Source organism: Rhinatrema bivittatum, chromosome 2, assembly GCF_901001135.1.
Source record: "Rhinatrema bivittatum chromosome 2, aRhiBiv1.1, whole genome shotgun sequence".
Classification (NCBI taxonomy): Eukaryota; Metazoa; Chordata; class Amphibia; order Gymnophiona; family Rhinatrematidae; genus Rhinatrema; species Rhinatrema bivittatum.
The window spans coordinates 683509738-683537371 of record NC_042616.1 but is presented as its reverse complement, the minus strand read 5'-3'; the positions used below and the strand labels follow the sequence as shown (position 1 = coordinate 683537371).

The window sequence follows — 27634 nt, the reverse complement described above, 5'->3', positions numbered from 1 at the left end:
GAGCATGATCACTGACATGAATGGTGAGGGCAGTCTTGTTGACATAGGTGAATTGTGTTTGGTAGTTTTTTGCTGTTGTTTGTGTTTCAGACCCTATGGTCATGTTACCAGTAAGCCCTGGGAAATTCCTGGTTCAGCCAGTGCAGGTTAGCTTAGAGAGTGGGAGAGGTTACCATTCTGTTCGGCCCCTCCCTTTCAGGATGCTGGAATGGATGTCCCCCTGGAAAGGTATTTCAAGCAGCTCTCTCCAGAGAGTCTGTGGGCAGTCCCTTATGGTTTGTGTGGAGCTAAGAGGTAGTGAGGAGCTTTGTCTGCGTTGGATTTTTCAGGCCCAATCAGAGGACCCCGACACACTCTGCCTGGGGATCCTGATCAGGGTAGGGAGGGTTTTCCTTTATCCCGTCCACTCACTTGGCTGGTTGAGATTTCTATCTGGGCTATTTTATTCAGGTTTTGAAACATTTTCTTAGTAGGAGCCTTGTGAGATCCTGGGCACCATCTGGACTCAAGGCATGGGGAACCCTGTGTCTGGGGGTGCTCAGCTTAGGGAAGACCTTCCCTTCCATACCCTCAGCGAGGAGGTGGTGACCTGCTGCAAGGAGGAACTCTGATGTTAAGCTTTGTTGAAAGGGAAAGGACTTAAGTTGAGATCCAGGAGGAGATTTTTTGGATGCCCCTTCCGTCCTGCTTTGGAACAGGGCGAGCTGCCTGTTTCCAGAGGATCCAGTAAAGAGAGAATCTGAAAGATCAAAAGAGAAAACAAAAAGATCATCTAACCATGAATAAGAGCAAAGTAAAGATCACTGAGGGCATCCATCCAGCATCTTCAACTCCTGGCAAGAGAGAGAGAATCTTACTCATAAGAACATAAGTGTAGATTTGGGTTTCGAAAGCTACAGAGGTTTGTGAGTGTGCCCTCCTAGTTAGGCCTCCTGTCTAGCAACAGACACTGCATTGCCAGGTCCTTGGATAAGGACTGGAGGGAAGAGAGGTATAGAGAGATTTTGACATTTTGATAAGTTTTGATATTTTTGTGTGTGAGACCTGCACCTTCTGGAAGGCAGAAACAAACCCCTCTCTAGGAGTGCAGGAGGGATCTGTATGCCCCTTTCCCCAGCTAAGAGGAGACTGCAGAGACTAAAAGAGGTTTAGTATTTCATCTTCCAAGTTTTGAGGTTTTCCATCTAATTGGGAAGAAAGCATTTTTCTGCCCCCTTCCTTACCCCGAGCTTGAGGCTTTAATATCTGCTTCCGTAAAAGAGGCCTTTTCCCCCTGGAAGGTCCCGATTTGATGAGAAGAGGACTGAGAGCACCTGGAAGGCCCCAACAAAGTTTCCACCCTGGGACATAGGACAGCATCCAGGCTGGAGATCGGGGACAACCCTGTTGACCTGAGGTACTGTGAGAACCAGGGACCTTACTTCATGTCAGGATACCTGGGCCCCATGGGGATACTTATTCCTTCACCAATGGAGGATAATCAAATCCCAACCCCCGACCCTTAGGGACACTTGCACAAGGATAGAGAGAGTGTAAAACTGTACTCTCCCACCATCACTAAACATGAATCATTGTATTTATACTTCTTAATTACCTTACAACAAATCACAGGAAACTTTATTTGAATACCCTGTCTAGTCTGTACCTGACCCAAAAAGCTGTGGTAGGGCAGACACTAAGGAAGACGCACCTGACCTGGGCCTTGAAGGTTATCTTTCCCCCCCCCCCCAACAGCAAGAGCTCACCTTAGGATGAGAAGAGGGGAAGAGAGACTGCAGAGCTAGCCCCATTTAAGAAATGTTTTCATGGCCCTTTGGTATACAGCTTATCCCCAGAAAAAGGGTTACAGAAATGTGGGGACAAAAACTGGAATGGAAACCTCAGAAAGCCACTCTGTTTACAGTGCAAAACCGGAGAACTGAAAACAGAAATACAGTGCATTTTCTCCAACACTAAACAAAGTACAAAGAAGAAGAAATGAACACTCCCAAACCTGACAAATCATGGCTCTTTCACCCCATCACTCCCCCTCCATGCCCCATCCAAATTACTCCCTTTCAATCATCCCCTCACATCACATCCCTGCTCAGCATTCCCAACCGCCCCCACATCCTCTTCCCTGTGTTTCCTCTCTCCCCTGCTTGACTTTTCCTCTCATCTTCACCTCCCTGCCCAGCTATCACGACCTCTTCTTTCCCATCCCTTCCTGCTCATCAGCTCCCACATTTCCTCTCCCTTCCACTCTCCCTGCCCAACATCCCCAACCTTCTTTCTCCACCCTCCACAGGGTGAAGACAGCATCAGCAGCATCACTCCCAGGCCCAGCCGGAGAAGATAAAGTTGGTGCCCCGTCAGGCCTAGAAGAAGAGGAGTTGGCGATGTCTCGCTCTGATCTGGGTGAAGGAAGAAACAGCTTCCTACTGGGCCAGAAAGAAGAGAAGGAAGCAAGAGTAGCCGACTGTAAGGCCTGATAAAAGAGAAGTCAGCCAACTCCCAGACTGTTGAGGAGGAAGCAGCTTCCTGCTGGCCCTGCCACATACCTCCCACGACCTCGTGACATCCCTGACGAGAACCATCGCTTCAAGAGGAAAACACACGACCGCTTACTGTAGCCATGTCAGGTGTCAGTCTCACAAGAGTTTGCAGGACAGAGTTCCTGGCCTAGGAATCATGGCTTGCTCTGCCTAAAGCAGTACAGGTTTTCAGAATTAGCTGCTCCAGACACATCAGATTTAGCATTTTCTTCTCTGTGAAAAATGAAAACCACATTTAACATTGTTTAACCAAAAGCTGAATGCAAAACCATGGCTTGGCAAATTTCTCTCTCCTGGGACTGCGATCAAGCAAGAAAGCTATTAAGCAAATCCTTTATAACCACAGTTTATTATGCACTACTTCATTTCCTGCAACTGTTTCCTGAACTGAAAGAAAAAAAATATGTTGTAAGAACTGAGTGGGGTGTTTTTTTTTTGCCTGACTGAACTCTGGTGCTATTGCTTGGAAAGCCTGATGTCCTGTGCATGATAAGAAAGCCTTGAGACCTCTCATGAATTACCTCTCAGACTCAGCATCTTGACTATGGGATTTGCAATGGCATTAATAGGAATTGTCAGGGTCGGTAGGTCTAAGGCTGTGTTTTTAAAATTCTTAAATGTTTCTATTGTTCTCCATTTTAAGCAAAAGTAGAAAAATGATTAAGAAAAGTGTGCAAACAGATAAATGTGGGATCCGCGGTCCTGGCCATCCTCCCCACCATGCTACCTGGTAAAAATACATGGTTCTCTTGTTTGAGTCACGAGCCTCATGCTTGAACTGCCGGTCTCTATATGCAGGTGAGCAGTATTGCGCTACAACTTTTTTGATCTTGCTCTGCATTTCCACTACCTTCTTGTCAACATGACTTTCATCTCATTTTTTCAAATCTCCAAATCACATCAGCCTGCTCCTTTAATCTCAAATTTTGCTTGATTGTTTTTTTGGGGCTTGGCAGTGATCTCCTGTCCCTTTAGGCTTCCAGCTCAGTCAGATCCAGGACTGTGATCCAGTGTTAAGATCCCTTCATCTGCAACTACATGAGGATTTTCTAAGTTGGTTATTTTTTTATATTTATTTATTTATTTATCGAGTTTTATATACCGTCATTTGGTTTCGCCATCATAACGGTTTACAAAAATGCGAAGGTTACAAGGTTAAGGAGGAAAACAAGGGTTTCAAAAAGGTTCAAACTGTTGATAACATAGGGGTATCATATACAAGTTAGTTACTGTTCAGTTTTACATTTCACTTCTTAGTTATAATACATAATTGTGATGTTTCATTTTTCTTCAGGTTAGAATGGAGGGGGTTGGCGTTGTATTGTTCATTGGGTGAGTTGGTATGCTTTGTTGAGCAACCATGTTTTTAGATCTTTTTTTAATGTTTTTAGGTTTTCTTGGGTTCTGAGTTCAGTTGGGAGGGAGTTCCAGAGTTTTGGGCTACCTAGGGAGATTGCTCTCTTTTGGGTTGAGGTGAGTTGATTGGAACGTGTAGGTGGTGTTTTTAGAAGTCCCTTATTTGCTGATCTGAGGTTTCTGTTTGGGGTATATAGTTTTATAGAGGAGCTTAGCCAGTTTTCTTGTTTTTCATATATAATTTTATGTAGGATGGATAGTACTTTGTATTCAATCCTGAATCTTATTGGTAGCCAGTGTAGTGAAATAAGTGTTGGAGTGATGTGGTCTTGTTTTTTAGATCCAGTGAGGATTCTTGCAGCTGCATTCTGTAGGATTTGGAGTGGGCGGATAGTGTTTAGAGGTAAGTTGAAAAGGAGTGAGCTACAGTAATCTATGTTGGAGAAAATTAGTAATTGAAGGGCTGATCTGAAATCATTGTTGGAAAGAAAAGGTTTTAAATGACGGAGTGTAAGTAGTTTATGATATCCGTCTTTGATTTTTGTTGTGATATGGTTTTTGAAAGAAAGTTCCCTGTCAATTATTACTCCGAGATTGCAAGCATGATTGATTGGCGATATAACTGTATTTTGGTTCATTAGGTTGAGTGGTGGTATTTGAGGAGAGTTGTTCCTTCTGTCTAATAAGATCATTTCAGTCTTGTCAAAGTTGAGGATGAGTTTAAGTTGGTTAGTATTTCCTTTATACTGTTTAGGTAAGTGGCTGTTAATTTGTATGTTTCTTCTAGAGATGTTTTTATTGGGATTTATATATATATATATATATATATATTATTTTATTTATATTTATGTTATTTATTTATATTATTTATATTAATATATATAATCTCCCAGCTCACCTAACCCAATCATCATAGTGAAAGCCCTTGAGTGGGGGCCATGCACCAGGGCCCTTTTCAGAACTCTGCAATAATGGGTCCTAAATCCAGCCACTAAGGGACTCCCTCTACATGCAAATGATGCCTCCACAGCATCCCCAGACCCGGCTGGTGCAGGGAACAAGGGATTTGATGCAGGAATCAAATCCAGGTCCTCCACTTGACAGCCTCATGCTGGCCTCATGCATTACTGTGTTAAGCTGGTGTCGTACTTTACGAAAATTCTGGGTTCTGGTTTCTAATCCAGGATTTGGTCTTAACTTTGCATAACCTTGGGGGGAGGGAGGGGTTACTTTCTCTTCCTTATTTCACTTTATTCTGAAGTAATTGAGTTAGTAAAAGGAAAATGCTGCCCATTCTCACTATTTCTCTTTACAAGTATTCATGTTGTCAAGGCACCAAACATATAAAAACATAAGAAATGCTATATTGGGTCAGACCTAAGTCCATCAAACCCAGCATCTTGTTTCTGACAGTGGTCAATCCAGGTCACAAGTACCAAAGAAGAGGTCCAAACTTTCTTGTCTATAATCAGGGTAAGAAGTGGTTTTCCCCTAAGTCTACCTGGCTAATAATAGTTTATGGACTTTTCTTCGAGGAACTTGTCCAAACCCTTCTTTAACACAATTAAACTAACTGCTATCACCACATCCTCTAGCAACAAATTCCAGATATAATTGTGTGCTGAGTGAAAAAAATACTTTTTCCAATTTGTTTTAAATGTGCTACCTATTATCTTCATGAACTGTTCCCTAGACCAGTAGTACCGGAAAGAGCAAATAACTGTTCTCTGTTTACCTGTTCCAAGTCACCCACAGAATGTGTATTTTTGTAGTGGTATAATTGTAAATCTGCAAAAGTGGAGCGCTTTCTAGATGAAGAAAGATATATAAATACAAAGTATTATTTTTATTTTTACAAATGTATAACAGCATTTTTTAAACATACGCTTTATAGAGGTGACTTTCGTTTACCCCCCCCCCCCCCTTCCCTATTCTTTTTAATTCAAAATTGGATTATCTCCTGCCTCATCACTCCCCGCACCTCCAGACCCTAAAATCCCCAGCCGGGAGCAAGGTATTCACTTACCTGCTCCTGGCACATCCAGCGCTACGCAGACTGAAGCAGTGCTGGAAACATAAGCACTGCACAATTTATGTTTCCGGTACTGCTGCTGTCTGAGCTAGAAAACTGGGAAGGAGGTAAGTGGATACCTCACTCCCGAGTCCAGGAAGGGCTGGGGGTGTGAAAGGGGAGGGAACGGCCCAGGACATAGGGTTTGCGGGTGGGTGAAGATTGGATAACTTTATTGCTCTGTAGCCAGATAATGACTTACAGGCCGATACAGTGCAGTGCGCTTCGACGGAGCGCACTGTTAACCTGTCATTGGACGCGCGTTTTCCCTTACCCCTTATTCAGTAAGGGGCGGAAAACGCGCGTCCAACCCGCCGACCCTAATAGTGCCCTCAACATGCTAATGCATGTTGATGGCCCTATTAGGTATGCCCGCGCGATTCAGTAAGTAAAATGTGCAGCCAAGCCACACATTTTACTTTCAGAAATTAGCGCCTACCCAAAGGTAGGCGCTAATTTCTTCAGGCACCGGGAAAGTGCACAGAAAAGCAGTAAAAAACTGCTTTTCTGTGCACCCTCCGACTTAATGGTGATATTAAGTCGGAGGTCCCGAAGGGTAAAAAAAGTAAAAGAGAAAAAAAAATTTGAAGTCGGCCAGCGGCTGTCGGGTCGAAAACCGGACGCTCAATTTTGCCGGCGTCCAGTTTCCAAGCCCGTAGCTGTCAGCGGGCTCAAGAACCGACGCCGGCAAAATTGAGCGTCGGCTGTCAAACCCGCTGACAGCCGCCGCTCCGGGCCAAAAGGAGGCGCTAGGGACACACTAGTGTCCCTAGCGCCTCCTTTTGCCCGTTTCTACCGCCGGACCTAATTTAAATACTGCATTGCACGCACAGGCGAGTGGCCTGTGCGCGCGCTGGGACAGCGGGCGTTCGCCCACTCTCCCGCGGACTTTACTGAATCAGCCTGAATATCAGCTAAAATCTAGCTGGATCAGTGACCCAGTATTCAAAGCCTTGGCATGTAGCCGGATATTTTGTGAGTTATCCAGTTAAATGGCTTTGAATATTGGCTTCATTGAATTCATGGCTGTGACTGAATTGTGTGGCGCAAGAGGTTGCTGCACGGCGCCTTGGAAAATCAAGCTAACATTGATTCAGAAGAGAAAAAAAAATGTTTTACTATGCTCTTTGATATCCTCATAAGAGGGAGACATTTTCATTTCTATGTTATTATTCCTGAGCCTGGAGTGCTCCAATAAAAGTAGCAGAGCGTTTTACCAGTAAAAATGGAATCTCATTAAAGTTATTTCATAAAAAGTGCCTCACCGTTTCATTTGAAGATTTTAACCGGCTTCTGTGGCTCTGAGCCGTGGGATTGGGTCAGCTGCAAACAAGAAAGTGGATGCTTTACACAAACCAATTTCAGCTTGACATGCTTGTTTGTGCCACTTAGTAATTGACTTAATTGACATGAGCAGAGTTTTTGGCGTTTTCAGAAGCAGCACTGTGAAAGGAACGCTGACTTCTGCTAGTGCTAGAAATCACATCTGTCCATGACAACGGAACTGCAAAATCAAGTTCTAATTGGCTTCCGTTTATAGGATTTTATGCCAGATTTTATCATCATTTCCTAGAGATCCATTTGGGTTATTATTTATTTATTTATTTATTTAACGGTTTTATATACCGACATTCATCAATGATATCACATCGGTTCACAGCGAAACAAGAAACTAGTGCCTGTGGCGGCGCTTTACATCGAACAAGTTTAACATAATACAATTAGAACATATTGAAACATAATAATTAGAGAGTAAGGAAAGGTAGGGGAAAAAAAGCATTAATCTAAAATTAAAATAACATGAATACAAGAGGGTAAAAAGAGAAAAAAGGAGGAAAAGTGACAGAAGAATGAAATTAGATTAATAAATTAGTGTAGGCAAAGATTGCAGTAGTGAAGATGTACATTGTTAGTGAAGATGTACATTGTTACAAGATTAGTGAAGATGTACATTGTTTGTAGAAAATCATTAGATTAGCACTATTTCTCTCCTTTCATTTCACATCCGCTGACCTGCAAATACGCATGAGCCAAGCCCTACAGTAAGGAGTATGTAAAATGTGGCCTCTTTAATAGGCTTTTACTAAAGGGATTCACAAGAAAAAATAAGTGTTAAACATGTTTCCAAGTAGATACAAGTATACTTTGTACTATGTGAACTATAGTATACTATATATACATACACACAGTATATAGTGTAGTGTGATATATATAGTATGGGGTAATTTTTAAAAGGATTTAAATACTTATAACTGAGCTTTACATGTCTAAATGCACTTTACGTGGGTTGTATTGTTGCTAACTAATCCCCTTATGCAGGTGCAGGCATTAATAGCTGAGCGCTCTTAAAACTAGTACAGAAAAGCAGACAAAATGTCTGTGCATTTCTGCGCATATCTATTGCATCGGCACCTAAGTGGGCTTTTGAAATTCACTACAATATATGCTATTGAATTGTCAATTGGTTTTACGCATGTAAGTGCACTTGAAGGGGTGAATTTTAAAAGCATTGCTCACGTTAAATGGTCCATATACATGAGTAAGCAACATGTATTTTAAAAGTCGCTAATTATGCGCCTATATGTGCATGTGCAAGTAAAAAAAAAAAAAAAAAGGGGTGGAGTGGGGCGTGTCAGGGGCGAGGCCCAAATTTTAGTGCGTAAATCCAAATTTTCAATCCAGTGGCCATAGCACACAGTGGGCTGTCAGCTGCACATGTTTAGTTCTGCTCTTGATGAGGTGCAAATCTGCATAAATCTCAGTTTAGACCTAAAACGACAGGGTAAGGGGTCTCAGTCAACTAGAGGGGTCTGGATGATCTCAAGACGGACTGGGCAAACTGGGTGGATTAATTGGTGAAACTGGGAATGTCCTTCACGCGAGCATTTTTTAAGATCCACTTCAAATCATCTCCCCCCCAAAAGAAAACCTGTGTGGATCAAGAGTTTGGGACCCTGGGATGTTGATCAGTACTGTTTGCTTTTTGGATTCTGGATCTAGGAACTGGGTACTGACAATATGACAGGAATGTTGGCACATTTTGTGCTTTCTAAAGGCCTAGTAGTGGACTGGTATGCTCGTACTAATTAGGGAGGTCCTCTACAGTATGTACAAAATGTGCTAGCCGCTCAAAAGAAACTTAGAAGAAGAAACAATGAAACAAAGGATAAAGCATTAGCTGATGTTGCATAGGAATACTTTGCCAACGTAAGGAAGAAGGGACTGCTGCACTTTAGGTCACAACAGCACTGTATTATATCACTACAGTATTGAGAAAAGCGGTGTGTGATATTGTTCTGGTATGTCATAGGGTTGGGGGCTTTCCCGTTCTTCAAGATGGCCACAATGAGTATTCAGCAAAGAGATCTACATGCACTTGATCCATATTTTGGTTATTCTGAAAACCAGATGTGTCTATGGCCCATGAGGACCAATGTGAGAACCACCCCCATTCACAGGGGGATCTCCACAGCAGGCTTTCAATGCACTCCTGTCCATACTTTAAAAGACCTGAAGATTCAGATGTGTCTTTTGCCTCATGGTGTAGGGACAATTCATTGACCTGTCCCTGACCTCCATATTCAGGAAAATCAAGTGCCAAAATTACTGCAGTCATTCTTCCTGTAAATTCAGCACCTGAAGCACTTACATCACTTTGAAACAAATTACTTTTGAAATTACTACTTTTTCCCAAGGCATGAAATTAAATTTAGCTGCAGAGAGAGCACAGAAAGACATTTACCATTTTCTTACTATTTTAGGATTATTTTGCTAGTAAATGCCGAGTTCTGAGTCAGTCAGACCTGCAGAGGTTTCAGCAGTCTCTCTTCTCTTGACAGGAGGTCGGCGCCTGTTCCACAGATGTCTGCTTTCCCTGCAGCGTGAAGCACCCGTTCCCGATGGCGCCAGTTCTTGCGGCTGGCATTGGACCCGAGACGGGCTTCTTGACTCATGGACAGGCCGACATCATTGCCTGGGGTGGGCTGGCAGCAGTCACGACGTTCCTAGTGCTTACTCTCCTCCTCATTCTGTGCTCCAGCTGTGACAGGTAAGGCTCAGCCACACAGGAGGTACGGCAGGGAGGGCCCAAGTGCAGGATATGGACAGCTCTGGAATTCAAGAAGGCATGGCACAAGCACTGGGGGGAGAAGGAAAAGCCGGAAATTGGGTGCGTTGCAGTTGGGAGGGGAAAATGGGCAGACAGTTTTTTGCAAATGAAAGTCCTTTTGCGCTGCTTAAACGTTTCTACGTTAGATGTTTTCCTTTGGGAGAGAATGCCCTGCAGAAATATTCGTTGATGGTTGCTCCCGATCCTTATTTTTCTCTTCATTGAAGACCCTAATTGTTCTTGACCGTGCACCAAACTACATCCTTTAACTTAACCTGTCCAAAGACAACATTATGGCTAAGTGAAAAAAAGCATGTTTCATTACTAAACGACGCTACAAGTAAAACAGTTAATAAAGTGAGACTGCTTGTTTAAAAGGAAGATGGACCTGTTGTCTTATTTCTTAACGTCAGAGCTGTTGCTGCTTTTACACAACAGGTCCCTCAGCAACTGAAATAGGTTCCTAGAATTGAAAAAGAAATAATGGGATAGAAATGGTCATGTCTTACTCAAGCTCACTCTCATCCCCCTTCCTTCTGCCACCTCAAGTATTCTCCCCATCTCCATCTTTCACCCTTCCTGCCCAGGTCCCTTTCCATCCGTCTCCTCATATTTCTCTCTACCTTTTCTCCCTCAGTACAGCCAGGGTAATAACTGGTATAAGCTTGTACGAAAGTGCCAGTCCAAGGCTGCAGGAGTTACATTGAGTGCCAATACAACAGCCAGTACAGTTTAAAATCTTGGCCATTATCCATAAGGTACTATGTAATGAAAATGCTTCTTGTCTCATGATTTGTTGAAATGATTCTCATCAGTGCAGGCATTGCATTCAGTAAGCCAGAACCAACTTGTTATTTATTTATTTTATTTATTTATTTAGGGCTTTTTTATACCGACACTCATGATACCAATCATATCGTATCGGTTTACAATAAAACTTCTTAATGAAATTCTTAATGAAACTTCTTAATAAAATTCTTAATGAAACTTCTTAATGAAATTATTGGCTCTGTGGACCACAGCCTTGACTGTTCTCTTGTCTAGGGCCAATAATGTGGAATGCCTCACCTTGCTCCCTGAGAAGAGAAGCTAATTATTTGGATTTTAGAAAACAACTGAAAACTATTGTTTTTAAACAGGTCTATGGTTGAATTTATCTTTTCAGTTTTTCTTGATAATATGAGAAATTATTGATTTTGTTTTAATGTTGCATGATTTATTGCCGTGATTTAATTGTGATTGCCAAGTTTTAATGTGATTACGAATGGTTTTGTCGAAATCCGCAATGGATACCTATTTAGAAGTTGCGGAATATAAGAATTTGAAAATAAAACAAAAATTTATTTATTTATTTTATTTATTTAAAGGCTTTTATATACCGGAGTTCATGCACTAGTGCATACCACTTCGGTTTACACGGAACAAGGAACAGAAAATTACATCAAACAGATTGAACAATTAAACAAATATACAATTACATCCAACAATTGGGTATAAATAACATGGCTAACTTAGTAGGAACTTAGAGTTAGAGGTGAAGGAGAGAAATAGTACCAAGTGGTAATAGAACAATGTTAATAGCTAAATAATAAATATAAATAGTAAATACAAGTTCTTATAATAAATACAGGTGTTTACAGATTACAGTCTTCATGAAAGCTCCATCTCCCCCCTCAAGTTCTTCTTCATCTTCACCACCCTCACACCCTTCTCCCCCTCTCAACCCGTCAGGTTCTTTTCCATATCTTCACCGCTTTCGGTTGGGTTCTTTTCCTTCTCCCTTCCCCCATTTACCTAAGGTCTTTTCCATCTCCCTCTCCCTCTCTTCTCCTTCTGGATCCTGTTATTTTTTTGGGATACAGGACTGTGGATAAAGTAGCGGTATTTTAGCAGACCAGCAGTGCAGAGACATGGTGAGCATATGGTGCTCCTCTTAGCTGCTCCTTCCCCATGGAAAGCATAGGATGAAGATAAGGAGCAGCTGCAGAGACTGGGCACACGTTCTTACTGGCCCCCACACCAACACTGCTAAGGACCTGACTAGCAGGGAGGAAGAGGCATGCTGGCCTCTTAAGTAAGCTTGTACCAAGGGTATGTCCTAGATTCTGGGAGAGTGTCAGTGGCACCGTAAGGCCCAGGGGAAAAAAGAGAAAGTGAAAGAGGGAGGGGTTGGGCTGGAATGGACATGTACATTCCCTTCCCCTAACCTAAGGAGAAAAAAAAGTAAGCATGGCCTAAGGGAGAGAATCCTCACTGAGGTTTTTCACCACTTGCAACTTGTCTATAAGCTAATAAGGAACTCATCCTCTTTGTGTAGAAGCAATGTTAGGATACTTACTGTTACCCTACAAGAATGGCTGGGGTATCTTCAAATCATAAAAGCTGTAGTATTACTGAAAAAAATTCAGTTTTCCAAAATATTGATAGACAATCTAAAAGAGAAAGAAAAAAAAGATCTTTTAGAACAACTGCTGTACAAATATTCAGTATATACAGGTTCCCATGTCATGTGGCCAACACAGGGCTGGAGATCCCCTTCCTGGACCTCCATTAAAGAGAGGAGTTGGTAGAGAACCTAGGAGGAGACAGAAATTGGTACGAACCTAGGGATCGTCTCCTGGTACCCAGAAGAGAGGAGTCAATGTAGGCTGGGAAACTGGAGTTGTCATAGCAACAAGGATCTTCTCCCTGGGGCCTAGATGGAGAGAGGAGTTAACACAGGCCCTCAGCAATATTTTGCAGATTGCCACTTGTTAATAATAATTGGGTTTGCCAGATGAAACAGTGGTGTGTGCTTTGTACTGCCAAGCAGGCCTTTGTAATCAATTGCCAGTGCTGATTTCTGCTTCTCATGCAGGCTTCAGAGCAGAATAAAAAGAGAAAAACAACGGAATAAATTGTAAGCATTTAAAAAGTTGCAACTTCAGGTAAACCCTCAATAATAGCCACCTTGTGCATACATTTCCTGTACCTTCCAGCTGACATGATATATAAAAGTCATATCTGGAAACATATGATTTCCAGTTACCCTGAGATTGTCATGGATTGAGGGGATTGTGCACAGACTTTCTCCTCTCTCATACACATAAACTGTAACACATATGTTCACTCTCACACTCCGTCACTCACACATACACATGCTTATTCTCCACACATGCTCTCACACACTCTTACTCACACATGCTTATTTACATTCACTCCTCTCTCCCACATACACACTCTCTCATAAACACATTCCCATTCACATTTCTCTTCCACACACACACGCACACTCACACACATGCCCACTTACTCTTTCATACAGACACCCATACTCCTCAAACTCATACTTTCCCATTCATACTTTCACACACACATGCACACTCACACTCTCACGTTTCCCCTTCTCCATCTCTCACACTCATATTATTCATTCTTTCTCTCCCCACCCCAAACCCACCGGTGGCAGCAGCCTCCTCCTTTGGGCCACGGGATGATGGGACTTCTTCTTGTGGCTGACTCTGTCCCCACTCCTTCTTTCAGCCCCGCAACCAACACTGCCCCCTCCTTTATCCGGACATTCAGCCGACACTCCTCCTTCCTGCCCATATGGGCCCAGGTCACTTCCTCTTCCAAGGCCCACACAGGCGTGGACAACTTCAGCAGCAGCAACACCTGGAATTTTCCTGCTTTTGCCCAGAGAACTGTCCCTTCCTTTAGAATTCCAGAGTCTCCGGGTCGTATCTGAATAGTTCACCCTGTAACCCCCCCACCCCCCCACCCCCCTTTCCTCAGGGGTCACCTATGAGGCTGCAGAAATGGTGAGTGATGCTGCTGTAGCTCCAGGATCAGTCTCTGTCCACCAGGGATCGCCAAATGGGGACCAGAAATATTTTGGGAGGCCTAAGGGGAGACTTATACAAATAAACTCTAGGTCCACACTGTGACTTGGTTCCAAAACAAGAGTAGAGTTTATTGTTACAGTCCACGGAAAAAAAGAGTAGAATTGCTGAAATCTTTCAAAAAATAGTGTCTCAAAATACACTCCAACAGCAGCAAAAGAAACCAAACATGGCATTTACAGTCTGTAGGAGTGTGCACTCCGTCCTACAGAGCAGATATATATCAGTAGGTCACTTCTTCTTCTGTAATGAGCTCCATGGCTTAGGGTCCCTACCTCAGACAATCACCCTTCAGCAAAATACCTCCACTATGGCTTATCCCAGTTGACAAGATCTCTCTTTTCCTTGGGAGAAATCTGCCTTCTCGGTGTCACACTAGTGGTCTTGAATAACTTTAATCACCAAAACACTGCATCTCTGCTTAGGATCCTGGTCTAGGACTCCCACATTTTTCTTCTCCTCTCCCAACAAGCCTGTCAGTGCTGCTTCTCTCCTCACATCATCCCCTTTGGAGGAATGCCACCTCCTCCCATCACTCAACATTAGCTGAAACCTTGGCAAATCCCCTTCCAACCCCTCCTTAACAGGAAGGATCTTGCGGTTTGCAAGAACTCTCTGTCCTTTAGATGACCTCTTAGAAAGCAGGAACCCTCTGACAAACCTAGGCAGGGTTACACCCCTATGTATGAAAATAATGCCGAGTTCTACTAGCCATAATAGTTCTGGACTATAAACTGGATTCTTTATAGGTTGCACTACAGAGGAAGGAGATACTTCTGCAGTCTCAGAAGCTTATGTTTTACAACATCTTTAAATTTTTCTTGTGTTTGTCTGGCAAAAGGTATAACAACCTTCAAGCAATCTATTAAGGAAAAAACAAAGGGGCCAGCTCAGTGGACTGGAGCGTGAGCACAGAGCGATTACTTTGTGCGCTCTGAGACAAATCCAACTCAGATTACCCACAGTCTTTGTATTATACCTGTATGGTGCTTGACTGTTCATGCATAAAGGAAAGACTTCGGCTCTAATGCCCTCAGTGGCTCTTCTTATGATATTGGATTCACTAAAGAGTGCAATAGTAATGAGAAAAAAAGGAATTGTAAAGCTATGGTTATTATATTACCACCACACTGTTCAACTTTTCTAATTTGAGGGTTGAGAGGGGTAGCTGGTATCTCTTGCCTTGCTTCAGTTCTGCAGAAAAATAATGCACGTTAATTGTAAAAAGCTATAAATAGTGTCATAGTGGATTATCACTACACATATGTACCTCTTTATGTTTCATTGCTGTTATTGTAAGCCAGTGGATAATTGTATATTTGCTTCAATTCAAGAGAAAAGAAGCCTAAACATCAAAATGGAGACCATGAAAACCTGATGACTGCGGTAAGCCCATCCTTTGCCTCCCTTTGACTTTGAGGGCTTGTAATCAGCTTATTGGTTCCAGGTCTCTTAGATGTGTCCATAATTCTAGATATACTCATAATTATTGCCCTGGCCTTTGTATTATACTGTGCTCGCTTGAGGTAGTCATGCTTTACCCAATGGCTACTCGCAGACAACCAAACAGACATGCCTCATACCAGAGCAGAGTTCACAAGGGCAGCTTATTCACTGTCAGTTAATAACAGGAAATATATGTCCCCTGCCCTTTAAAGCACTCTCTATTTGCAGTGCACAAGAAGAACAAACAAGAACCATCCCCGGGAACTTGTGAATTCTGCTCACCCTGAGCTCAGCGGGGAAGCAGGGCAGGGGTTGGTTGTGCAGACCTTCTCTCTTCCTCCACCCTTCCTCCCCACCTTCCCCGGAACTACTTTCTTCTTAATTAAATATTCTCTATCAGATAATAAAATAGTTTCCAACCTTTGGTGTGTATGGCTTGATTTTCTGGCTCAGCATCCTATTTTCTTATTCTCTGTCCTTATCTCTATTCCCTTCTTTATTTTCTCTCTCTCTCTGGCATCCTTTTTATTATTTTCTGTTTCTTTTCTCTTTCTTCTTTCGCTTTGAATATCTTTCCTTCAGCAGAGCTGTAATACATTCTCTTCCTTCTTTTTCTGGCCCCTTTTCATGTTTTTATCCTCCTTTCTCCTATTTGCCCTATCTGCTCTCCTTTCATAATTCTTTTTATTTATTTCCTAACTTATATACCGCTTGCCAATTCTTCCTCCTCTGTCTCGTCCACTATATCCTCCATTCCTCATCCACTTCTTTCTATTTTATTACCCTGGATTCCACCGCCCTCCAACCCAGAGTCCTCTCCTTCACCAACTCCTTTCATCCCTGGTCCTCACTCTCCCCTTTCTCTTCCTCCTCCCCCTTTCTCTCATCTTCCCCTAATTCAACCCTCTCTCCTCCTTACTATCGCCTTATCCCTCTCCCATTTTGCTCACCCCTCTACCACAACTCATGCCCTGTTCTCTTCCTTCTCTCTTCCCATTCTTACACTCCTCTCTCCTCCACCCCATCCACACTCTTGTTCTCCCCTTTCATTCTCTCCTCCAACTTTTGCTTTCTCCTCTGGCTGTCCCTTCTCATCCCCCCCCCCCCCTCCCAACACACACACACACATTCTTGTCCTTCCCCTTCCTTGCTCTTCTTTCTTCCCATCTTTACTGTCCCCTCAAGTTCCCCCTCCCCTGCCCCTCCCCCACACACACACTCTCCCTACACTCCCCTTTCACTTTCTTTCACACACTCTTGTTCTGTCCTCTCACTGCTCCCTGCCACACACACAAACACTCTCTTGCTCTCTGCCACTCCCCACACTTACTTTGCTCTCTCTTCTTGCTGATCTCCCAAGCACATTCTCTTGCTATCTCCTCTCTCTGTGCCCAACACAAATTCATGGCTCTTCTCTCACCCTCTTTGATCTTTTATTCACATACATGTATACTTTTGTATACTTTCTCTTGCTCTCTCCTTTCTGTGCTCCCTTTCCCTCTCTGTCTTGCTGTCTCCTCTCCCTCTCCTTTACCCTGATTCATGCAGGAGATGAATAAAGTGCTTTCCCACCCTTTGCTGCTGATTGGTTCATTCTGATGGTCACAACCAATCAGAGCTGCACAGATGGAGAATTAGCAGCGACAGCAACCTGAACGCTTCCTTCTGGTTCCCATCTCAGACTCCATCCTAGTGCCCACGTCCAGTCAGCACAGACAGAATGTGTGTGACTGAGAGCTGGTTTAGGTGAGGGAGCATGTGAGTATGTAATTGAGAGCCTGTGTGAAAATGAGAGAAAGAGACAGCATGTGTGTCTGTGTGTGACTGAGAGCTGGTTTAGGTGAGGGAGCAAGTGAGTATGTGATTGAGAGCCTGTGTGTAAATGAGAGAAAGAGAGAGAGCATGTGTGTAAGCATGTGAATGAGAGTCTGTGTGTGAGAGAAAAAGAAAGCATGTATGTGTGTGATTGAAAGCCTGTGTGTGTAAGCGTGAAAAGATAGACAGAATGTGTGTAAATGTGTAATTAAGAGCCTATATAAGTGAGAGAGAAAAAGCATGTACATATGTGAGCGATTGAGAGCCAGTGTGAGAGAGAGAGAGAGAGGAGAAAGTTGCAAGCAAACCATCCCTCCTCCTGCTAATTCAAAACAATCTCAGGACACCTGGAAATCAAACATTCCCAGGTATTCAGAGCAAAAAATTGTTTGTATCCTTATTTTTCATTACTGGGTCTTTGTGTCTGCTATTTTGAAATATTTTATTGGTATCTAGAAATTTTTTATATGAGTTTTTAATTATTGGATATTCCATTCATCAGCTGTTTTGAAATAATCTGTTCTTTTTGTTAGTATGGTTTTATTGCTACTGATTTTATATTTCTTGTTTGTTTTATAAGGATGGGTGATGTTTCTTTTATTCCTTTGTTACACTGCATACAGAGATTCCGGCTTGTTACGGTTTCCAATTCAGTTTTTGTCTGCATGTTTCTAGTTATGCGTTTTGGTCTCTTTATTCTTTCAGGCCGATACAGTACAGTGCGCTCTGGCGCAGCACGCTGTTAACCCGCGTTTGGACGTGCGTTTTTGACGCACTATTACCCCTTACTGAACAAGGGGTAAAGCTAGTGCGTCAAACGCGCGTCCAACCCCCCCCCCCCCCCGAAACTAATAGAGCCCGCAACATACAAATGCATGTTGATGGCCCTATTAGTGATTCCCGCGCGATTCAGTAAGTAAAATGTGCAGCCCAATTTACTTTCAGAAATTAGCGCCTACCCAAAGGTAGGCATTAATTTCTGCCGGTACCGGGAAACCTCCGACTTAATATCATGGAGATATTAAGTCGGAGGTTTCAAAAATTAATTTAAAATTAAAAAAAAAATTTAAAATCGGCCCGCAGGTTGAAAACCGGAAGCTCAGTTTTGCTGGCATCCGGTTTCCGAACCCGTGGCTGTCAGAGGGTTTGAGAACCGACGTGGGCAAAATTGAGCGTCGGCTGTCAAACTTGCTGCCGCCTCTTTTTACCTCTGGCCCTAATTTGAATAATTTGTTTTAGTTAATCGCGCACACAGGAGAGTGGCCTGTGCGCTCGCCCGCTGTCCTGTGAACTTTACTGTATCGGCCTGCTGGTTAGGTGAGAGTCAGCACATGTGATTCAGGTGAGTTTTTCTGCTGGTGTGTGTTTCTGTGTAGGGCTCTATAGCAGCCTGACTTGGTCCGTTTTCCTAATAGGAGATGTATTGGTGTAATATTTTCAGTGTTGCCTTTTCTTAGGTAAGGTGGTTTCTGTTTAAGTGCTGGAAATTGGTGCTGTTTTGGTGTGGAATGTTTACTATTTATGCAATTTCTGTTCAGACAGAATATGTATCTTTCCCTTGTGTCATTCTTAATAATAAAAATAATACTGGACCTTTATTTTTTATTTCCGCCGTGAATTGTAATGAACAGTGTGTCACACATGTGAAGGTGGTCTGTGAGGTGTGTCACGATGGGAAAAAGATGAGAACCACTGCTATAATCAATAGTTTCTTATCTTCATCCTTTCCGACTTTCATTTGTGAGGTTTGGCAACAGTATTCTTTCCTCAGCAGCTCTTCATCCACTCTGAACTTCTGTTACTCAGGCAACAGGTTATAAATGTTGTTAATTAACGGGGTTAGATAAAAATCCTGGAGTGGATTTTATTTGGGGAAATCTGCATTCAATAATCTGCAATTGACACCTTATAACAGTGATAATAAATGCCAGTCCTCAAATGCCATAAACAGACCTGTCTTTCAGGATTTCCACACTGAATATTCATGAGACTTATTTACACCCAGTTTATATATTTTATTTAAGCAATTTATATTCCACCAATCTGCAATTCTTGGTGGATTACAATTATATATATAAAATCATAAATCAACAAACAACTTACAAAACACTTCAACAATACATAAAAATAAGAATTACCAGGAATTGACAAAAGTGTCCTGTCTAACAATTATGATTGCCCAACTTGCATTATAAATCTAAGAGGGGACTTTAAGAGGGACATGCCATTGTGAAAAAATCGATTTTGAGAGCTTTCCTATAGCTGAGCAGATCCTTCTCTGCCCTGATATCCTCAGGCAGGTTGTTCCACAGTGTAGAGCCTGCTATTTTAAACATCTGATTTCTGGATTTGGTTAGCCTTATTTCTCAGATGAACAGAGTAAGTGCTTTGGCTGGTATGTCTGAATGGACGACCTGATACAGGGTGGAACCAAATTCGCTGTGCTTTAAATACCAAATTTAAGGCCTTGAATTTGATCTGCCGTGAAACTGGCAGCCAATGCAGACTTAACCCATAGATTAGTTGGGCAGCTGAGTTCTGTATTAGTTGCAAAGTGTTAAGGTATGCATTAAGGAGGCCCAGGAAAAGGACATTGCAATAGTTGAATACCAACAGAATTAGAGATTGTGTAATTAAGTGAAAGTCTGCCTAGTCAAGAAGGGCTTTAAAAATTGCAATAGATGCAATTTATCGTAGGATGCCTGAATTAAGGAGCTGAAATGCAATCTCGGAAATAAAGAGGATTCTATTTGAACTTCCAAGTAGCGAGCCTGATTCTTTAAAGGTAAGAGGGTCCTCTTGAAGGGAACATTTAAAGGAGCGGTGTTTATCTCAGTACAAGATAAAAGAACTACTTCCGATTTTTTGACGTTCAGGACTAACTTATTGACTGATAGCCAGTCCTCGATCTTAGCTAAATACTAAGCTTCTTCAAGGGTATATATAGAAACATAGAAATGACGGCAGAAGAAGACCAAACGGCCCATCCAGTCTGCCCAGCAAGCTTCACACATTTTTTTCTCATACTTATCTGTTTCTCTTAGCTCTTTGGTTCTATTTCCCTTCCATCCCCACCATTAATGTAGAGAGCAGTGATGGAGCTGCAACCAAGTGAAATATCAAGCTTGATTAGTTACGGGTAGTAGGGGAAGTAACCGCCGCAATAAGCAAGCTACACCCATGCTTATTTGTTTTACCCAGACTGTATTATTCAGCCCTTATTGGTTGTTTTTCTTCTCCCCTGCTGTTGAAGCAGGGAGCTATGCTGGATATGCGTGTAGTATCAGTTTTTCTTCTCCCCTGCCATTGAAGCAGAGAGCTATGCTGGATATGCGTGAAGTATCAGTTTTTCTTCTCCCCTGCCGTTGAAGCAGGATATGCCTCCCACGGATTACCTCCCACTAAACTGATACAGACATACCAAAAACTGCTCGTTCTTCTTCTTGCTAAAACTTCTATCTTACTCTTCTTCCTCTCCCAGTTAGAACCATCCTTGTTTTATTGTAACTGATTTTTCTGCGCACTTTTATAACTTGTTATGATGTTTAAATGTTTACTCTCATATTTATGCACGTTTATAATGTTTTGATCACCCCTTGTTTTATGTAAACCGACATGATACGAATTCCGTGAATGCCGGTATAGAAAAAAACTCAAATAAATAAAAATAAATATGCATTGAAAGTGAAGTATCAGGCTTATTTGGTTTGGGGTAGTAACCGCCGTAACAAGCCAGCTACTCCCCGCTTTGTGAGTGCGAATCCTTTTTTCTTCTCCCCTGCCGTTGAAGCAGAGAGCTATGCTGGATATGCGTGAAGTATCAGTTTTTCTTCTCCCTTGCCGTTGAAGCAGGGAGCTATGCTGGATATGCGTGAAGTAACAGTTTTTCTTCTCCCCTGCCGTTGAAGCAGGGAGCTATGCTGGATATGCGTGAAGTATCAGTTTTTCTTCTCCCCTGCCGTTGAAGCAGAGAGCTATGCTGGATATGCGTGAAGTATCAGTTTTTCTTCTCCCCTGCCGTTGAAGCAGAGAGCTATGCTGGATATGCATTGAAAGTGAAGTATCAAGCTTATTTGGTTTGGGGTAGTAACCGCCGTAACAAGCCAGCTACTCCCCACTTTGTGCGTGCGAATCCTTTTTTCCACATTTCCTCTTGCTGTTGTAGCTTAGAGCAATGTTGGAGTCACAGTAACCATGTGTATGTTTATTGAATAAGGGTATTATCTCCAGGCAGTAGCCGTCATTCTGGCGAGCCACCCACTCTTTATTGACGGCCTCTTGATTTTATGGATCCACAGTGTTTATCCCACGCCCCTTTGAAGTCCTTCACAGTTCTGGTCTTCACCACTTCCTTCGGAAGGGCATTCCAGGCATCCACCACCCTCTCCGTGAAGAAATACTTCCTGACATTGGTTCTGAATCTTCCTCCCTGGAGCTTCAAATCGTGACCCCTGGTTCTGCTGATTTTTTTCCTATGGAAAAGGTTTGTCGTTGTCTTTGGATCATTGAAACCTTTCAAGTATCTGAAAGTCTGTATCATATCACCTCTGCTCCTCCTTTCCTCCAGGGTGTACATATTTAGATTCTTCAATCTCTCCTCATAAGTCATTTGATGAAGACCTTCCACCTTTTTGGTCACAAAAGACAGAACTGGGGGGAAAAAACCTGGATGTCATCTGTGTACAGTTTGAATGAGACATCCAGGCTGAGGAGGAGTGAGCAGAGTAGAGTAAGATAGATATTAAAGAGAATAGGAGAAAGTGAAAATTCTTGAGGGACTCCTGTAAGAAGAGGATATGAAACAGAAAAAGTGTCCCCTACTTTCACTCTGGTTTGTGAGGAATGTGGAGAGCCAAGAGATTAGGAATGTGGAGAGCCAAGAGAGAATCGTTGCACTTATTCCTATTGCTCTCAGGTGATCAAGTAGAATCTTATGGTTTAAAGTGTCAAATGCTGATGATAGATCAAATAGGACTAGGAAATATTCAGTACCGAAATCAAAACCTTGGCATATGGTTTCAAAGCTTGATAGCAAACAATGATTCAGTGCTGTGGCATTGGCAGAACCCAAATTGGGCACTATCCAAAAGATTATCTGTGAGGTAGTCGTGCAGCTGAGACCAGACGATAATGTGTGGGATCAGCAGGATGCATTTTAGTGTCTTTAAATAATGGGTAGACAATTGCCATTTTTAGTTGAGACAGAAATTGTCCCTCAGAGAGGAAAGCATTAATAAGATTAGTAATATAAGAGCCAACTTCGTGATGCAGGAGTTTAATCAGATCTATTGAACATGAATTAAACATACAGAAGGAGTCCTTCAGTTTGCTATTAAGCCTATTTCAGAGTTGGAAGTTAAAGCACCATTACTTGTATGATCGCAGAGTTGCCACCTGGGCTACCCTTGATTACTTCCACAACCTTGGTTATTTTCTCTGAGAAGAATGATGCAAACTTTTCACAGGATTTGCATGAAGGGGAAATAGGATTGTAGGAAGGGGCTGTAGAGACTGTGAGGACTATCTAAATTAGACCCAAATTCCAACTGAAAGCAGAGATTAAGTATAGTAGTTCTAAGGGCTTAGTACTTCTGTTTGGGTAATGGACAGCTGGAGAACTGACTTTGCCACCAACAGGAGGCCCCCTACCCTGTTTTACCAATCGTGGTTTAAAATACACAGCATACCCAGGAAGAGATAAATCATTCAGAATTGCCATATCAGATGGAAGCAACCATGATTCTGTTATACATAACAAATCAGGGGACACCTCTTAACAAATCGATCAGAATTGGTATGTTCTTCCAAAATGGCCTAACCGTTTGTCAATAACAGAGAAAGAGTAGAGGCGTGCAGGGCAGTGTTCTTTGGGGTCACACTCCTTGTAATTTCCATGTTTGTTAAAACTCCGACAAATGTATCTCTCTCAGATTATAGACATTATGGTATAACCTACCATAACGTCCTCTGCCTGTTATGAATAGGATAGGATTCTCCATAGGAGACAATTTTCCAGAAATAAATGTACCTAAATCACTATTACTTGAACCCTGCAGAACAAGCAAGGAACAATTTAAAATACTTAAAAAGCTCAGAGGGAGAACCAGCAAAATTAAAAAGAGGCTACAAATAGCATGTGTATAGGTATGCTAAAACTCAAAGTTTTTTCAGCAATCATGGTACTCAGCGCATGAAGGAGCATGCTCCTTAGTTGTGCTCCTTCATGCACACAACTAAGGCGCATATCCTTCCAGCATTGCCAAGGGAAATTACTAGGGTACCAGTTCTGACGTCATCAGGGGGCAGGGCTTAGCACAGACATGGCAGATACCAGGAAACTAACATGCAGCAGCAAGAAACAAGCTAACCTGCAAAACACAGTGGGAAAAGCACTATTCACTCCAGGAATCAAAAGGGAAGAAGCATAGCAGCAGCAGAGCCAGGAAAAGCAGACAAGCAATGAAAGATAAGTCTCTAGCAACACCATGGGAAATTACTAGGGAGCCAGTCCTAACATCATCAGGTGATGGGTGTGGGACCAAGCGGTGATTCCTCAGGCCCGGAGGCACAAACTTAGTTTGAGTCCAGCCTGTTAAAAGCACTTCTATCCGTATTTGGGTAATTAAAGGAAACAAACATTAGTAGACTGTCTTATCTTCAGAACAGGGTACTCTCATTATTTGTTACAGCTCAGTGTTTGGATAGTTTTATTCCACAGGAGTTGCCCTCCTCCTGGAGACCTGGGCCTGGTCCTGCTAACTCACCTGGGTTCCAACTCTTATTCTTCCCCTGCTGGGCCCCGCCTACAGAGCTCTCTCATTTTAGGGAAACTAAGATGGACCAGGCATCTAGCCTGATCCTGCACAGGTTTAAGGGAGAAAATAGGGGCACTGCGACACAGTGGGGCTTAACACTGACATGGGCAAAGTCCAGGAAACCAACATGCAGCAACAGGGAACAAGCCAACCTTGAATTGGGTTTTCTCTCTCTTCCTTTTTCAAGATCCAGAAAAATTTGCATGGTTTGATTATCCTGAAAACCAAACTTGTCTTTGGTATTCAAGGACTGGAGCTGCTATCACTGCCTTATACTTTCGCTGGATGACAAGCGCAGCCCAGCTTCTGACCTCCCTACACTCTTTATTCAGAATTATCTTTCAGTAACAAAAGTACACAGAGAGATTTGTCAACTGCCAATGAAACTTTTAGGTTAATTTTAAAAGTGAAAATCTACATTAGTCAAAATGTAACTTTTCCTCAGAGAAAATGATACCTGATAATATTAGAGATGTGCAGGCCTTTCCTAACTCCAACTCCATCTAACTCCCCTCATTCAACACGCTCCACTAGTATTAGCGTTAATAGCCACCTCTTACAATGTTATTTATACTTATATATAACTATCTGATCTTCATTTCCCTTCTCTTTCCAAGTTATTGTTTTCCTTGTTATATGTAACTGCTTTTCTGCACTATTGTTTAAATGGTAAAGTTTATTATAATTGCACCCCTGTTTCTTGTGAACCAGCATGATGGGACCACCGTCTTGAATGTTGGTATATAAAAAAGTTAAATAAATAAAATAAATAAATAATACAACTTTTGTCATGATCCCTGTTATGATATTTGTTCACTCTGACAAAATTAAAACTGCCTCTTTATTTAGGGGCACAGTAGCTCAACAGCCCACATTATTTCCGAATTGGGATGTAAATGACTCTGAGTTGTCTTAATTAGGAAACAAACATGTAATACATTCAAGATGAACTTTATTTTATCAGTGGCATTCATTGTATGACTTGAGGAATGGATATATGAATTATGTTTTGCAGCCTTCTGATAAGGAGACATTCAGCCATTCCATCACAAGTTTGGGTACAGAGCCTCCTGCCAACAGCTATCGGAATGGGGGAATCGGGAATGGTGATGGTAAGTACCCCAAGATGTGGTACAGTGGCTAAGCAAATTTTCTTCTTTTCAGAAAGCATCCAGGAGTCCTATTTCAGTTCATTTCATTTCATGTATTTCACATTTAAATCCCATTCCAGATAAAATTGCCCAAAGCAATGTACAACACATTTATATTATAACATAAAACCCAGAATGCATATACAAAAAAAACACAATAGAAAGATAAAACCAAACAAAAATAAAACTAAAACCTTATAACAAACATTATAATATTAAAACCCAACCCTATCTGGGTTAGAATATATTTTATCCTGTTCTACATCCATCATTCTCAATCAATCTTATAGGACATTAACCATGTTTTGAGCCTTTTTCTAAATCCCAAAAGATTGACTTCTGTCTTAATCTTATTTAATGTCATGCATCTTATATTTTATGCCATACTTTCATTCCAACGATATATTTGGAGGCAGAACATTTCAAAACTGGAGGACAATTTGCAGGTACTTTTAACCTGCTGCTTTTGCACCTTCAAAGAGAGTTTACCTGCATGCTTTCTACTTTGACTGTGAAGCTTGCTGCAGGTACAGCACACTCTGGGACATTAGCACCCACTTTTTCTGTGGGTAATTTTTTCATGGAAAATAACGTGTATAGAGCTGAGAGTGTAATTTACACACATTTCCCTTACCCAACCTAAAAGTACCCTCAGGAATTGCATGCAGACTTTTAGCTACACTGAGGGAGGGCAATTTCCAGTCAGCCAATTAATTCAGGTAAAACACTTTTTGCCCATATAAATAACTTGGATATTGTCCTTGAAAGGACTAACTGCAGGCAATATAGGGGTATACATAGCCAGGAGGATATTGCCAACTCCCCCACCCCTTCCCTCTCTGGGTTACTGGCCAAGCTGTGGAAACTTAACACTTATTACCGTGTATGCAATCTGAAAAGTCTAAAAAAAAGACACTTGTTTGCCTCTGAGTCAGACTGCTTTATTTTCAGAAATTTTAGGCTTAGCTGTTAAAATAAGATAAATACATGCTTCTAACATCCTTAACACAACAATGTTTATACTGAGTAAAGCTCTGCATCAAAGGTAAACTTAACATAACAGAGACCTCAACTTGATTTGGGTATATTCATTAATAAATGTAACTAACTAGCCCTCATGACTGTAGAAGATTACCAGCAGTTCTCACCCTTATAGAGGTCCAATTTGCAGATCCGTGGGAGATGTGGCTCATGGAGGACATCCCTGGAGTGGCAGCATAGGTTGCAGTCTCTGCTGTCCTGGCCACGTGGGGAGACCTCGGGCAGACTGAACCAGCTATGATGGCTGTAGGGAGGGGCAGGCAGCAATGACTTGGGCGTCGTCTTTAGGTGTTAATGAGTCTCTCTCTGCAAGCTGCCACCCTGAGTCTTTCTCTTCTGCTGCTTTTAACAGTCAGGACATGACTATGCAACAATTCATGCATAATCAATCAGAGCACGAAAATAGGACTCTTGTTCATTAGACTATTGGCCCCCCTTTCCCATCGGCGGGGGGGGGGGTGTTTCTGCACCTGCTGCATGGCAACTCCAGACCAGCGTCTGGTCTCAGTCCTGTCACCTCTTGACCAGTGCTGTTCTGCCATGTCAGAGCTTTTCTGTGAATTGTTTTCACCTCTGTGCTTACCCCTGTCCTGGGCTTAGCGCATGTTTAATGAAAAGAAGCTAATTCCCTTAAGTAAACAAGCAGATCAGAGAAGCTGGGTATATATTGTTATCCTGGTCAAAAGTTCCTCCTCTTGTTTATCTGTTGAAACATACATGTCAGCGTTCATCTTGTGGCGTCAGTATTCTTATTTGGTTGCATCCAATATTGAAACATCTGATATCGCCTACATAACTGCACAAAAGATAAGTACTTCTCTGATCATTTTGAAACATGCAGCCACCTGCATTATTGCTGACTGCAGTTATCATTACCATGTGACACCATATTGCAGGTCCTTTATTGGTTACCCATTTCCTGGAAGATTAAATTAAAAACTGATTTTCAAAGCTATAAGAGGAGATGCACTTAGTTATTTTGAAGGAAATGAACCATCCCGTGCCCTAAAATCATTCGGAAAGGCTAACCTTTGTGTTCCTTTGGTCCAGGTTTTATATAAGAGACTTGTAATACAACTTTCCCTGTTGCTGGACTTTTCTATAATTCCTTCCCTCTTGAGATCAATCAAGATCAATCAATTAACTGCTATTAATAAGTTTACTTAGGGAATAGCCACTGCTATTAATTGCATCAGCAGCATGGGATCTTATTAGTGTTTGGGTAATTTCCAGGTTCTTGTGGCCTGGTTTGGCCTCTGTTGGAAACAGGATGCTGGGCTTGATGGACCCTTGGTCTGACCTAGCATGGCAATTTCTTATGTTCTTAAGAAAAAGATGTGTTTCGTTTTCAGAAATTGCTGAAGGTACATTTTTTTGAACAGACTTTTTGGTAGGGATTGAAATTAAGATTAGTTT

At 42.1% G+C, this 27634-nt stretch overlaps 1 protein-coding gene across 4 annotated transcripts in view; it reads left to right on the top strand.

Annotated features, from left to right (window-relative positions):
* The window catches only part of PAG1 (phosphoprotein membrane anchor with glycosphingolipid microdomains 1), a 464692-nt gene that overhangs the window by 402715 nt on the left and 34343 nt on the right, over positions 1 to 27634 (top strand). For 3 of the 4 annotated variants that reach the window (XM_029591541.1, XM_029591542.1, XM_029591540.1), the window contains 3 exons: positions 9801 to 10009; positions 15285 to 15336; positions 25042 to 25138. In XM_029591541.1, coding sequence (XP_029447401.1) covers positions 9861 to 10009; positions 15285 to 15336; positions 25042 to 25138 — 298 coding nt within the window. In that variant the 5' untranslated portion in view covers positions 9801 to 9860. Of the gene's footprint in view, positions 1 to 9800; positions 10010 to 15284; positions 15337 to 21643; positions 21695 to 25041; positions 25139 to 27634 lie in introns of those variants that run through there. The other variant, XM_029591543.1, reaches the window with a different exon arrangement.